The sequence below is a fragment of the Maylandia zebra genome, linkage group LG7 (genome assembly GCF_041146795.1).
Source record: "Maylandia zebra isolate NMK-2024a linkage group LG7, Mzebra_GT3a, whole genome shotgun sequence".
NCBI classification, from domain to species: Eukaryota; Metazoa; Chordata; class Actinopteri; order Cichliformes; family Cichlidae; genus Maylandia; species Maylandia zebra.
The window spans coordinates 57761087-57777151 of record NC_135173.1 but is presented as its reverse complement, the minus strand read 5'-3'; the positions used below and the strand labels follow the sequence as shown (position 1 = coordinate 57777151).

At 37.8% G+C, this 16065-nt stretch overlaps 1 protein-coding gene across 2 annotated transcripts in view; it reads right to left on the bottom strand.

Moving 5' to 3' along the window:
- Nucleotides 1-4489: 4489 nt before the first annotated feature.
- Nucleotides 4490-16065, bottom strand: part of pi4kaa (phosphatidylinositol 4-kinase, catalytic, alpha a) — a 46283-nt gene continuing 34707 nt past the window's right edge. For both annotated transcript variants that reach the window (XM_004566958.5, XM_004566959.5), the window contains exons 44-54: nt 13753-13882; nt 13576-13646; nt 12652-12724; nt 12369-12549; nt 12174-12278; nt 11198-11323; nt 10227-10347; nt 9805-9964; nt 9526-9615; nt 7527-7610; nt 4490-7309 (exon numbers count right to left, since the gene is read on the bottom strand). In XM_004566958.5, the coding sequence (XP_004567015.1) occupies nt 7258-7309; nt 7527-7610; nt 9526-9615; nt 9805-9964; nt 10227-10347; nt 11198-11323; nt 12174-12278; nt 12369-12549; nt 12652-12724; nt 13576-13646; nt 13753-13882 (1193 nt within the window). In that variant the 3' untranslated portion in view covers nt 4490-7257. The remainder of the gene's footprint in view (nt 7310-7526; nt 7611-9525; nt 9616-9804; nt 9965-10226; nt 10348-11197; nt 11324-12173; nt 12279-12368; nt 12550-12651; nt 12725-13575; nt 13647-13752; nt 13883-16065) is intronic.

Genomic DNA, 16065 nt, shown 5'->3' with positions numbered 1-16065 from the left:
AAACCTAGAATTAAATATAGCATATTATTAATTCGTAAAGATAAAGGTGGCTTCTCTCACACAAGTCTCCGAGATTGCTACTTTGCTGCTCAACTCAAAATAGTTATACAATGGTGTGATGATACTTGTGAGGCCCAATGGAAAAGAAATATATAATATGTGTGGGGTCATTCCAATACAAGCCCTGATAGGAGATCAGAAACTGACAACAGCTTGTCAGAAAGAACTGAACCCCTTGGCATCTTTTACATTGCTTATTTGGTTTGATTGAGTAAAAGAACTAAACCTAAGGAACCACATTTTCAAGTACTTAAGTGGGTGGCTTATGACTGTGAGTTTAAACCAAACCAAATGGATTTAAAATTTAAAAACTGGTCACATAAAGGGATTAATGTATATTGTGAAATTATGGATAAGAATGGCCTTCAAAGTTTTCAAATATTAAAAAATATATATGAGTTAGGAAAAAGTGACTTTTTCAGATTCCTGCAATTACAGCAATATTTGTCCTCAAAAGTGACTAAAGAAATTAATACTCAACCTAATGAAATAATGAATCTGATTTTGCAAACATACTTTAAGGGATGTAAGTCAATAATCTCTAAACTCTACCAGAGTATATTAAAAAGTAGGGGAACATCAACAGATTATATTAAAAAAAGATGGGAGAAAGAGTTGTCCACTGTTATATCTTCTGAACAATGGGACAATATGTGTGAGACTGCTACTTCAACCTCATCTTCTGCCAACTGGCAAAAATTTAGTTGGAAAAACTTGGTATGATTTTTCATAACACCAAAACAACAAACAGGGGGAAATTCCTCATGCTGGGGGAGCTGTGGGAAACTGTTGCAAATCATACCAACATATTCTGGTCTTGTCGAAAACTCTCTAAATTTTGGGGAGATGTCAAAGATAGAATAGACTATAGGCTTTAAATCAAAACATTGGTCCGTCATAACATTTTATTTAGGAGACTTACCCGAAGAATTAATTAATTAATATACTGACCCTACTGTTCTGGATGACTGGTTGAGCGTTGTTGAGGAGATTCATAAAATGGAAAAACTTACCTTTTGATTAACCCTTGGAGGCTTTAAGTCAAAAAAGGGACCCTTTTTTGACTTAAAGCCTCCAAGGGTTAAGGTTGCAAGCTAATATTTATACCACAAGATGGTGTAATCTATCCGAAATGAGTATGGGTCTCTCTCTCTCTCCCCCTCCCTCACACACACACACACACACACACCTTTTTTTTTCTTTCCTGTTTGCGCCTACTCACAGCTATATAAACTTCTGCAGGCCTCTCCTAGGCTGCTCATACATCTGTATATGTGTTGTCAATTCATGAAAATAATGTCATGTTCTCATTGCCAGAATTGCTTTGTAGGGAAAAAGCTGTGTTTTTCAGTCGACTGCTTGTTTTGTTATTTGTTGTTTGTTTGTTGTTTTCCTTTTCTGTTATAAAAATATTTAAAACCTTTATATTAAAAACTAAGTAATAAAAACATTTTATATTCTGTTTTGTCTTGTTTGTTTTTTAATGGAAGAACTGTGCAGACTGCTTAAAGCTGCTTGAGAGTTTGAAGAGTGCATGATATTGTTAAAGGCACCAAATGAGGGGACTTCATCTGGCGCAGCCAAACTAAAGAGGTAAAAATAAACAGAATATATTCAGCAAAATGGAAACCCAAACACCAGAGGAAGAAGCGTGGGACCCCAATTGGGGGCCTTGGCAACAATGTTGGCCCAATCCACACTTTATACCCAGTGAAGGGCCTTGGCAGCAGTAGCCCAATGCCTAATTTATACCCAGTGATAGCAGACCTCCATTTAATATGAGAGATAGGTTGCTGCACTAAGATTCCAACTGCAGGAATCTCAGCACATTCAGCCAACAAGTCATTACAAAATGGTAGCTGCAAATCACAAAGCTGCCAAGTGTAAAACCCATAATGATTGGCTTCGCTTGCAGTTAAAGTGCTGCAGAGAAAATGCAGAAAAATACATTCTCGAGCTCCAAGAACAGCTGGAAGAGGCTCACAGAAACAGGCCTGAGTCCAGCACAGAGGAGAACTCTCTGAGGAGAGTGATGCTCCTGTTGAAGAGAGCAACACAGCTAACACTGCTGTGGAGCTGAGTGTGAAGGCTTCAACACAAACCACAGAGACTCCAGAGCTGAAAATAACTGGAGGGAGAAGCTGAATTGGAATCCAATGTAAGAAACAGCAGCAGGAGATTGAACAGCTCCGTGAGCAACTCCTCAAAGTAAAAAAAGATATAGAAGAGGAAGTTGCAGAATGCAAGAATAAGAACAACAAGCCCACTGTGAGTTCACAGACCTCAAAATCAAACTCTGCACCAGTAAAGCCCTTTGTGGAAAAAAAATCAATTGAAGGTGCAAAACTTTTAACAAGAACTGGAAAAGACCGAAGCTTCCTAATGGAAACTGTAGCAAAACCAGGAGAACACAAACATAAAAAACAAACTCCAGGAAGCAGAAGAAGAAAAGATAATACTGCAGCAGACTGTGCAGTCTCTGGAAGAGACAATGAAAAACCAAGAAGAGTCCAACGTTACCAAACCAGATAATTGGCAACATCATCCCAATTCAAACAATGTATCCAATGATGAGTTGTCACAAACAGAACCCAATCCAAACTTTATACCTAATGATGGGTTGTGGCAACCAGAGCACAGTGCCCACTTTATACCCAATGATGGGCAGTGGCATTACTAAACTAGATCATTCTCAGGCCCAAAATGAGACACTCCACGAGACCGTGCAAGAAAAACACATAAAGGAGGCCAGCAATACCAAACAAGAAAATCCAGAGGCCAAAGATGAAAACATGTGCAAAAAGAAAAAGAACAAGAAGCTCTGCTGGCTGCTTAGACTATTCACTTAACTGACTTCAACTCCATTTCCTATAAAATAATCAATTATACACCACTAAATATTAATAGCAAATAACTGTGTTAGCCAGAGGGTTACTTCCAGTGCCTAAAGGTCAATTTTAAGGCATATTTGCTTTAATTTTCTGACATATATAACCCCCTCCCCCCAAACCACAGCAGATGCCCACCCGTTCCCCAGCCTGGTACTTTGGGATGTTTTCATTTCCACTGTCGCCAAGTGCTTGCTCACAAGGGATTGTTGTTTTTTATCTTTAATTCAGTTGTATGAAAATTCTGCTGAATTGATTAACTTCCGCTTATCCTTTTCAGGGTCGCAGGGGGCACTGGAGCCTATCCCAGCTGTCTTAGGGCGAGAGGCAGGGTACACCCTGGACACCAGATCAACACATAGACCCACTTTCACACCTATGGGCAATTTAGTGTTTCCAATTAACCTAACAAAACACAGGAAGAACATGGGAACTCCAAACAGAAAGACCCTAGCCTGATGGTGGAATTGAACTGAAGACCTTCTTGCTGTGAGGCAACAGTGCTAACCACCTTAACTTAACACTAGAAATAAATATCTACTGTTGATAACCTTTGGAGCAATATTAATGAAATCCATATAACAACATGCCTGGCTCAATGGTTCATGGAACTATTAACAGTTACTGCACAAAAATATTATGCATTATTGATTTCAATATATTGATTTTTGTATCTTGCTACTAGCTAGCACTAAGTCCAGTTTTCAGAGTTTCAGAAAGACCAGCTTGAACAAGAAGAGTTCAGTTCTGCCAGCTATTTGTCTTGGGGCTTCTTTGTGAATGACAATTCATCCCACAATCATCATGTTCTTTGTGCTACTGGTATAAACCACCAGTCTCTGTGATGCCCAGTGTTAAATAAAGGTTTGTTATTTTACAATTTTTTGGTTATTTTTATGGATATCAGATGACCACATTTAGAACATAATTACAGAAATTTAAAAAATCACATTGTTTAAGTATGGAAAAAAAACCTACTAAAATTAAACAACTGCACTTTGTGCTTCTTATTGTTCCAACTGTTGTAAGGAGTCTGCTTAAGTTTCTTCAGATAGGTCAAAGGTCAGTGCCGTTGGCTTTATGGTCTTCCAACTCTTCCTTCTTGCTTGTCTTCATTCAGTGGTTGCCAGGCTCACATAACCTATAAAACTAATGTTATCTGATACCTTCAAACACTATTATTTTAAGGAAAGTTTGATTTTTTTACGGTTTGTTTTGTCTGCTATGATTTTTTTTTTTTAACTTTGTTTTTTTTTTTTTTACTTTTCTTCTCTTTTTTTTTCACCTCAGAAAGAAATGAAAAAAAGGAGTAGAGAAAAAATAAAAGAAAGGGGTAAAAGAAATAAACATTAACAAAGAAAAGTACAAAACGTATGTAAAAGAATGAAATGAAAAAGAAAACAAGGAAAAAACAAAAAAACAAAACAAGGAACAGCTAAAAAAAAAAAAAAGAGCCAATGTAAGGAGAAAGGAAACATGTCAATGAAATAAGACTTAGAGGAACACAAAAAAAAAGAATTAATGATACACTGACAGTCTGATTCTGGTGAAATGTTAACATTTATTCTGACAATAACAAGTTTCCACACATTAGCAGAAAAAAAAAAAACGGATGCTCATCTAAACAATGCACTAAACAACTGTCCCCCCCCCCCCCCACACACACACACACACACCATATGGCTATTTCTATGAGGGCATTAATGAATGCACTCCCAGGCCCTTAATCCTGACCCATACTTAATTCTGTTCTGAACCCTAGAACAGCTCAATGAAGGTCTGTCACAAAATGATGACCAGAAAAAATTCCCTGACTTCACTCCCAGCTAAAACCCAGACTGTACCTCACAAAGACAACCATATATGGGTAAAGCATGCAAGATGACCAAAGCTTCAGAGAGATATTGGTTAACATAAGGGATGACTTACATGTTTAAAATAACAGAATTTCAGTAAAACCTACTACTGACCTCAGCAGGGACATTCTCCCATTTAATTTCCATATACTCAAACGCTTTGAGAAATACAATAAGAAAACATGGCTGCAGCATTAAACTTTTCACACAAGGACTAGGACAGAGGGAATCATTGCAATTTCATTTGCAGAACACAACACACAGATACAAGATTAATACACATAAATATATATTGCATAAAGTTATTTTTATGTCAAGTATTACTACAGTTGTGATTCTATGGGAAGGAGAAATGGCTTTTTAGGTATAATCATCATCTGCATCAGTAAGCCAAGAGGATTGTTTTGATACAAAGATTAATAATAATGTTAATATGAGGAATGCTTCCAAACAGGGTTTTGCAGACATGTTGCACACATGTATTCTGACACATGCTATCAGACAGACAGAATAGTAGTAACCAATGGGTCATGGTCCAGCCTGTGTGCTGTATTTAAGCATTTAATACTACACGTGGGGGAAAAAATGTAAAAACAAACAAATAGTGCAGGAGAAATAAAGAAAAAGACAAGAAAAAGAAAACAAGAGATGGAGAAATAAAGAATTAAAGTAATAAGAAATGATAGAGTGGCGTAAAGCTAAGTAGGAAAGAAAAATGAAAGAAAAAGGGATCGGAATGAAAAATTAAAAATGGAGAGAAACATGGAAAAATTTGGAAGAAGGGTAAAGAGCAAAGTAAAAAGTGAAAAGAAATAAGGAAGTAGTAAAAAGAAACTGAAAAAGTAGGAAAAATGAATTTCTTGGTTAAGTTTGTGGGCCTATTTTAGGTCTATTCACTACAACACCTTGTGCTTTTATTTCCAGTGTTCTCTAACCTGGAACTCCTTTCTGGTGTAGCAGCTGATTCAAATTTGGCTCCTCTCGAGTAATAAAGTAGGCCACAGATGTTAAGCACTGTGTTTCAGTGTACATGGAATTTCACATTTGGACTACCTGGTTTTGCCACCTTTTTGGATCCATTCCAAGAGTTTATAAAAATTTCAGTGAAATCAAAGATACATTATTTGCTCTTTTCCTCTTGGAAAAATATTGCTGCCACCAAATTGTTCGGACTCTTATTCATTGCATTTAATGTACTAGCACCATGGCCCCTCAAGTAACGACAACCTATAACCACTATAAAGTAAAATCTTGTTTTTTTTGCTCATTAACACTGTAAGTCAAGATAAGATAAGGTTCACTTTTCTTTTTTTTGTCTGAGTTGTGCCTCTATTTTCTAATCTAAAGACAGGCAGTAGCAAGAAAAGACGCACAGTCCTGCACAATAAACGCTGCATGAAAGTCTTTTAATATTGCTCATATTCGCGTATGTTAATGTAACTATTTTGTTCATACAAAATAAGTTTTGTATTTTGATTGTGAGTAACATATGCCATGCACATTCCAGCTGCAACACTTGCTCTCTTTATGTGTTATTTAACAGTAATTGTACTAACGTGAGCTGTTTTGCAGATTAAGTAAGTGCTACTTAAATGTATAACTTCGCAGAACTTTCTACTGTGTGCATCTGCTCTAGACAAATAGAGATACAATGACAACTATTGGTAAATTAGTGGAAACAAAAGGCTCAACCAGAACCAAAGTTTAGTGTAAAAATGCCTCCATACAACAGATATGACATATAAAGACTTGCATGAAAAGGTGTAACCATCAAATTAGCACAGTTAAAAGTTTGTCACACATAACTCTACACATATATCACAGAAACCGCCTGTGCTGATGTGATTCTACAGCAAATAATCTACAGTACAAGCTACAGCATGAGTATGTCTGATTCTCTAAACACCTTTACATTTCTAAAGACTACTGTTAGGTTAAATGTTGATTGACTGCTGCGTTCATTTTGGATGAATTTAAAAACATCTACATTTTTTTCAGAGTATTTTAATGTCTTACATTTGAGCTTTAATCTCTCGACTGTAGGCAGGTGAAGCTGCAGAAATACTGTACTCAATAAAGTGCATCAAAATGGGTAACAGCATAGGAACAAAATGATAACAGCTGCTTTTTACAAACACTGTAAAGATGGCTCCCTTTTAGGCCAAGTTCCTCTAATGTGACCCTTAAGTTAGTGTTTGCACAGTAACAAGTAACAGCATCAAGAAAATACTTAAAGGGCGTTTCAGATACCTGTTTAGTAAACGACACACATCATTTTTCAGTCTTGTGTAAGTAATTACATGAGAATGAGATGATTTAGCGTTAAAGTGCATCATTTTTGCCAAAATCTGAGGAGCAGAGTAGTGTTCGGGACCACCACCTCATTCAGTTTTATAAAAACACAGCATTGCTCGTTTGTTCTGGATGCACAGTGGAAGGCTGACAGACGATCTTCAGTATGGAATCTGGTTTTGGTAGTACTGCAGCATGTCGTATGTCTTGCTCCTGTTAAAATGAAGTTAACAAATATTTATTAGAAGGAACAATGTTAAAGCAAAAAGGTGTTTCTATATTTTTATTATTAACTATGGGTGTGTTAATAAAGTTATTTAATATCCCAAAATGACACTATACAATATTTGACCAATTTTGGCAATGGGCTTATACATTTGTCTTCTGTAACAACTGCAGCACAAATTAAGTAATGCAAGTATTTTGTCACCTGCTACTGAGGAAACAGCTTTGGATGACTTTGATGATGAATGCTGCCGCTTCTTTTTCACTCATTTGTGGATTAAAACGTCCTCTGACAAAAAACAAAAGAAAAAAACAATCAATGTGAACACATTTTGGGTGGAAATAACAGTTTCACAGTCCAGTGGCACTGGAAGTGTGCCTTACATGCTGCACTCATTGTTTTTTTTTTTAACTCCAGGTGGCTGCGTTTTGTTTGTCTTCCTTTTTTGACACCTACAGAATAGCTGTCAAAACACATACAGGGAGTGCAGAATTATTAGGCAAATGAGTATTTTGTCCACATCATCCTCTTCATGCATGTTGTCTTACTCCAAGCTGTATAGGCTCGAAAGCCTACTACCAATTAAGCATATTAGGTAATGTGCATCTCTGTAATGAGAAGGGGTGTGGTCTAATGACATCGACAACCTATATCAGGTGTGCATAATTATTAGGCAACTTCCTTTCCTTTGGCAAAATGGGTCAAAAGAAGGACTTGACAGGCTCAGAAAAGTCAAAAATAGTGAGATATCTTGCAGAGGGATGCAGCAGTCTCAAAATTGCAAAGCTTCTGAAGCGTGATCATCGAACAATCAAGCGTTTCATTCAAAATAGTCAACAGGGTCGCAAGAAGCGTGTGGAAAAACCAAGGCGCAAAATAACTGCCCATGAACTGAGAAAAGTCAAGCGTGCAGCTGCCAAGATGCCACTTGCCACCAGTTTGGCCATATTTCAGAGCTGCAACATCACTGGAGTGCCCAAAAGCACAAGGTGTGCAATACTCAGAGACATGGCCAAGGTAAGAAAGGCTGAAAGACGACCACCACTGAACAAGACACACAAGCTGAAACGTCAAGACTGGGCCAAGAAATATCTCGAGACTGGTTTTTCTAAGGTTTTATGGACTGATGAAATGAGAGTGAGTCTTGATGGGCCAGATGGATGGGCCCATGGCTGGATTGGTAAAGGGCAGAGAGCTCCAGTCCGACTCAGACGCCAGCAAGGTGGAGGTGGAGTACTGGTTTGGGCTGGTATCATCAAAGATGAGCTTGTGGGGCCTTTTCGGGTTGAGGATGGAGTCAAGTTCAACTCCCAGTCCTACTGCCAGTTTCTGGAAGACACCTTCTTCAAGCAGTGGTACAGGAAGAAGTCTGCATCCTTCAAGAAAAACTTGATTTTCATGCAGGACCAATGCTCCATCACACGTGTCCAAGTACTCCACAGCGTGGCTGGCAAGAAAGGGTATAAAAGAAGAAAAACTAATGACAGGGCCTCCTTGTTCACCTGATCTGAACCCCATTGAGAACCTGTGGTCCATCATCAAATGTGAGATTTACAAGGAGGGAAAACAGTACACCTCTCTGAACAGTGTCTGGGAGGCTGTGGTTGCTGCTGCACGCAATGTTGATGGTGAACAGATCAAAACACTGACAGAATCCATGGATGGCAGGCTTTTGAGTGTCCTTGCAAAGAAAGGTGGCTATATTGGTCGCTGATTTGTTTTTGTTTTGTTTTTGAATGTCAGAAATGTATATTTGTGAATGTGGAGATGTTATATTGGTGTCACTGGTAAAAATAAATAATTGAAATGGGTATATATTTGTTTTTTGTTAAGTTGCCTAATAATTATGCACAGTAATAGTCACCTGCACACACAGATATCCCCCTAAAATAGCTAAAACTAAAAACAAACTAAAACTACTTCCAAAAACATTCAGCTTTGATATTAATGAGTTTTTTGGGTTCATTGAGAACATGGTTGTTGTTCAATAATAAAATTATTCCTCAAAAATACAACTTGCCTAATAATTCTGCACTCCCTGTATTACAAAATATTTATTTCTATACTAGTTTTTATAGTGCTCTAGTCTCAGATAAATTGGCAGGATTTTACTGCATGGGAGATTTTTGACATAATATTGACTACATACAATATAACTCACCACAGAAGCAAAAACACTCAGATGTCACACTGTTGAACTTACTTGAGAAGTTTTATGGTTTGTCCTCTGAAACATGGGAGTCCAGTGTCCAGCATAAGGGTCACTAGAGAAACTACTGCATCCATGTATGGGCTGTTTGACCAGAGAAAACAAAACATAAACTTACAATACCAACAACTTCTTCGCCACTACTTTCTTCACAGATGAATCCCATGTAGCACAAAAATTAATTGACAGAAACCTTTAAACAACCATGAAAGCCTTTTTGTTTTCTAAAAAAGTACGCGAGACACTTGTTTGTTTGTTTTTTCAGCTTCATACCGTACAGCCAGATATCCTCTGACACACATCTCCATGAACCATTTAAAAGGTGTGGCCTCCATCTTGCCTCCCATGATCATCACCATCTCATCTGTCAGCTTGATGTCTGGCTCCCAGCCCAGGTTACCTCCAGGAGAGCTCTCAAACATGAAGCCAAAATCTGCAAACAAAATATGCCAAACCTTCACCATTACTCTGTAAAATTGATGAAACTACTCTCTGGTGTGTACAATCTTGTTTTAAAACATTGTGCCCAGATTTGAGCAATAATCAATACAAGTTAATAATGATCATAATTACTGAAACAATAATAACTACTGTCCATCAAGTGTGGACATTCAAGAAGCTTACAGTTAAAAAAAAAATCATAAAATAATAATAGTTAAAAAAGGAAACATCCAGATCAAACCCATACACCCCACCTATGTGAATGAGGTGGCCCTTGCTGTCCAGCATGATGTTGCCATTGTGTCTGTCTTTGATTTGCAGCAGGAACAGCAAAAGGCTGTAAGCGGCCATACTGCGGATGAAGTTGTAACGAGCCTGCAGAAAGAACATACACGTGATAATGAGGTATAATTATGCCCATTTCCCACCACATTCAAAAATCTCTCAGATGACAGTTCAGTCCATGTTCCCCAAAGCATTCACACAAGGATCATGGATATGCCTTTTTCTTTTCATGTCAGGAACTCATTATTAATTTTATACACATCTTATCCATTCTCACAAGGAACATCATAAAGAGTGACAGGTGTCAGATTTTACTAGTGTTTCAGTACAGTTTTAGATAAGCAGGTTAAGTTCGTCTATTAAGAGAAGTGACTGTTAAGAAAGCTTCACAACAAAATTGTTTTTCAGTTAGGTCTTTTGTATGGCTGGTTACACTCAACTATAGCTTGATAAATAGTTAGTTTAGTTTGTCTCATAAGATGGCTCCTGTGTCACGCTAAGAGATAAGAGAGTCATATATCTCTGCTGTGACCACACAAACAATGTATGTGATTTCTCTCGCTTAACCACAACGTTGTGTGTTGAAAACCGCTTTGTGCTACTATTGGTCCACACATGCTGGTCACTGTTACTGAACTGATGTTTAGGAGTCTTAGCAGACTAAGCTAGCAATATACACCTTGCTTAAAATGGCAGACAGCAAACCACCAACCACAACGTGTCCCTGTGATTACTAAATTTCAGATTAAGACACTCATGACACATGTCTGTAGCCATATGGCTATTCCACTTTTACTTTGAAAAGACTTTTTGGCAGGCTATCCTACTAGGCTAGCCTGTCATACTAGAACCATCTATGAATCCTTCTGAACTATTAATAAATCCTCATTATGAAATATGCAAAACTGATTTGAACAGTCCCATAATTTAAGCTCCATACCTTCTGGAAGGCGAGGGTGGATTCATCACCATACTGATTCCGGAAGTAATCATACATCCCAAAGTCAGTCTGTCTACCGAGCTGGTCCCTGGATTTACAATCTGGGATGCACTCAATCACACCACACTGAGAAAGAGAAGATGCGATGATGTGTGACGTTTATCAGAATATCCTCCATTATTATCCCAAATCAGCTACAGAAGCTTACAGGAAAAGTAACTTTGTGGCAGATGCACAAAATGTCAAGTCGACAATTTTCTCTGATGTACATTAGTTTGTAAAACATACACCATGTTTAGGGTCACTTTCCAACATGGTCTGTCTTTAGAATAACAACAACAACAACAACAAAACTGGATATGCTCATTTACAGTATTAAAAAAATAATGTGGAAGCTTACTGGCATTTGTTTTACATTTAAAGATGATATTTTATACAAAATTAATGTTTTCATTGTTTTAGAGTACAATTACAAAGTATGTAATATGACGATACCATTGTTTTTTCTTTCTGTGTATCTGAACACTGTACTGGTTTACAGTGATGTCAAACCAGGACAGGTACGCACAGCTGGAACAGAGCCAAGCTGGCAGTTGCTTTGCATTGTAGCATTATATTTATTTTTACTGAGTAACTAGAAGAGTTGTTCTAGCATGTTCCAGTTTGTCAAGATGCTGCTGACCTGCACAAACACTGAAACAATAGGGGGATGTAGATGTGTCAGAATGAATTTTACATAGTATTTTAAGCTGTAAATAAAATAAAACATTTTGGGGACAATGCAATTTGAATTAGAGCTACATAGAGCTGTATTCCATTCCTATAGTGTTCTATTTGGATTGTTTTATTATTTTTATAAATAAAATGATGAAAAATCTTTAAAAAAAAAACAAACATTAAATTTTTTATACTTAGTACTGAAGTAAATGGGGAAAGGAGATGAAAGCAGAAGAGATAATAGAGAAAAGAACCATACCCCTGGTGCAGTAGCCACCACTCTGTAAGGGAAGACGAACAGATCCAGGCCGACCAGCTGGAAGATATTCTTAAAAAGCCCTATGATCTGCAGTGCAAGCATATCCTGGAGAAATGAGAAAAACACAAAGGGAAATTAGTCTGAGTATGAAGTATGAAGTGTCAGACATTGATCAGTCAAAGAAAAATGTTGTACCTGTCTGCAGTCATCTCCCACTTTGAAGATGGCTGCCTGCCAGCAAACCTTCTTTGACCCATCTGGATTCTCCTCTCCATCTTCCAGAGAGTCTGATGGGCAGCGGAGACCCTCCCTCTCTAGTTCACTCACTCCGCAGCGCTTCACCTTGAACTTGGCCAGATAGGGAGCCTTGGCAGCACTGCAAACACAGAAAACACACACAAACACACACTCCCATAAGTTACAGTCATACTTATCATTGAAACTACTCTATGAAACACAAATAAAGACCCAACATTACCTCTGCATAGGTGTTCCAGACTTATAATCAATGTCCAGTACTATGGCTTCAGGATTACTAGGCAGGTAACAACCTAGAAAACAGCAAGACAAGATACAAACATAAGACTCAAACTCTGAAAGGACAGAAGGGCCTGAAGCACAATGACTAATTCACAGCTTCTGCCTTTGCAAGCAGACTAACATTTCAGCACTGCTGTGTCTTTGTCAGAGTAAACAGAGCAGTGTTGTAACCTTAAATCTGTTTGCAAAATTAAAGGGTGTAAATTAAACACTTTAATCTGTCCCTTCAAAGCTTGCTCTCCTAAGAAGCACACTATACAGGCAGGAAGAAATGCCTGACCTTATAAGAATACACCTTTATTTTACAACACAAAGGGCTTATGCAATGTTTTAATATCACAACACAGGCATGTGTTTGTCTGTATGGACAAAAGGTATTATATATTGGCCAAGTGGTTGGAAACAAAACAAAATGATTCTGTGAAGTGAAGATATTTTATCAATATCATTTGACACAATGAAAGAACATTATGTCAGTCTTTAAGGGACAGTCTGTAAATAAATAGCTGTAAATAAATAGCTGCAGGATCCTTATTCAGACCCATACAATATGACTAAGAGCAAGCAAATATATTTATTCATCTTCATATTGATATTTTTTCTTTTTTTGTGCTCGGTACAAGCTCGGTACAGAGTTTTACGTTATAATGTATTATAATGAATGTAAAGTACTGGTGGATGCTCATAATAAACATGACCAAAGTCATTTTTTCTACTCTCTATATGATGTCATTTTGAGCACCCCACCCTGTTTATACAATGTGATGTTAAAATATTTAGATTAAAACTGTTTTCACAGAAGATTTAACTGAAGTTTACAGTTTACAGAGTCACCCATATTTACTCTCAGACAGTTCCTTACCTGGCTGCACTTTGATATCGGACAGAGCTTTGAGGCAAGCTCTCTTTCTCTCCTCGCCCTTTGGAACTGGCCTGGGGAAAAAACGCAAGCAGCAAACACAGCAGAATTTAAACTTCTCTGTGGTTGTGGCACATACATGACCCTGACGAATAGCAGAATACTAGCTAACAGACTTACTTGATAATAGCAGAAACGTTGGTGATTTTGTTGAAGAAGTCAAACTCTCTCTGGTAGAAATCTTTGGCAGGACCTGACAGTGAACCTATGATCTCCTCAACCATCTGCTCCAACAGCTCCCCAATGTCAGCTATGCAGAAACATTCATTTTAATTTTAAGTTTTTCTATTCTACTTGAGAACGCTCTTTATACAGCGTGTCTTATTCACACACACACACACACACACACACACACACACACACACACACACACACACACACACACACACACACACACACACACTTTTTTCTATGTCTAAGCTCTCTCTATATATATATTTCACACAGATTCACATTTTGAGAAACACAGTAGGGGCAACTCATGTATCATGCCCAAGTATACTTTAATATGCAGACTAATATACATGGTTGATGTGGTTGATTTCGGAAGAGAGCACAAATAGCCTCCACTTTGCTTGGCTTGGTTTCATCTGAAGGGTGAATTACTCTTTAGTACGCTTAAATGTCTGATGTCAATAGGAGATCAACTATGGTTTCTCTTTAGTGCAGCAGGGAATGTGGTTGAAGACAATATCGCGAGAGCATTTCTCTGGTTTCCAGAAAGTCTATTGTACCAGCAAAAGTTGATCATACTGGTGGTGAATATTTTCACCACCAGTATCTGTCTATAATTTGAACTGATGAACTAGAGCTGGGGAGCGTGGGCTCTATTGCTGGTGCTTCACCACTTCATTTGTCTCATGGGTTGTGGCCTTACAGAACACATGACTGGACTTTTCAATAGTGGGCATGGTGTACAGTACTTATCAGAGGTGTGGACTCGAGTCACATGACTTGGACTCGAGTCAGACTCGAGTCATTAATTTTATGACTTTAGACTTGACTTGAAAAAATGTTCTAAGACTTGTGACTTGACTTGGACTTTTACACTGATGACCTGGGACTTGAATTGGACTTGAACCGGTTTACTTGAAAAGACTTGATATTTCACCCCAAATATATAATTTAACATACATATTATATAGAGATTGAAATGTGACGTCATTCAAGGGTAAAACCGCAAAGAATTCTGGGAACTCGTGGCAAGAGGTACTAGCGCACGCAGGCTTTCAATTGAAATCAGTCACACAGCGATAAAAAGAAACACAAAAATGGCAAGAAGCTGTTGTATTATTAACTGCAATAGCCGGTCGCATGACAGCCACGGGAAGCCGACGGGTAAAGAGATCGGTTGTTATCGGATTACGTCTTGAAGAGAAATTGTTCAAGCCATGTTTCCGAAGTAACAAACAGGCGACGGGTGGCCTGGATTGCAGCCATCCAAAGACCAAATATAACGTCCCAGAACCCTCCAGCTCACAGGTTAGTCTGCTCCAAGCATTTACACGAAGGTCAGTGTTTTGTAGTAGTTAATACGTCATTTTTCTTAACATAATTGGTGATATAGGTTACAAGCAAGTCTGGCGCTGAACAGAAATTGTTGCGCTATGCTCCTTTGTTTATTGTGCATAAATAGTGAATTGTCCTGACACAATATTGTGTTTCGCTTCTGTTATTATGGTACATTGACAAAAACATATACTTTTATTCACAGGGTAAAACAGGTTTTTGTATCACCAATTGCCCAGTGCGATTACAGCATACAATATTATTGTCACTGCTACATTTCTGTGATGCTACCAGAAATTATTTCCACTGCTAATTAATTACCATTGAACTCAAAGGTCCTATTAATAAACGGTTAACGAATGTGTATTTATGAAGACAATTTGTGAGACTGGTAAACTTATGATACGTACGATGGTCTTTCGTTCTACACGGTGCATTTCAAGGTCCTGCACCCATCCGGCGGTAAACTGTACCTGGGCTTGTTGCAGTGACCTGAAGTTACTAAACTTCATGAGTGTATGCACTCACTCCAAGAACCGTATGATTATAAATATGCATATAAATATGCTACGATGAGATAGCTGACTTCATCTAACTAGCAAATGTTGTCCAGGCTACGTTGGTAATGCAGTTTTTTTAATGTATATGATATTTTTGTCATGCGATTTTAAAGCCGGTCCTACAACCGCATCCAAGAATAACATGCAGCTTATCTCAGAACTCTCGGTGAAAATTATTCTTGGAGCTAGGTTTAATTGAGCTGCATTTTATAGAGGTGCAATTTCACAATTTGTGTATATTTTCTACGTTCACTATTTCGTCATGTGTTGAGAAAAACACAGATTTAAAAATTACATGGTCTAATATTTACATTTAGCATAACTGCAACATTATTTTTTCCATCCATCCATCCATCCATCTTCA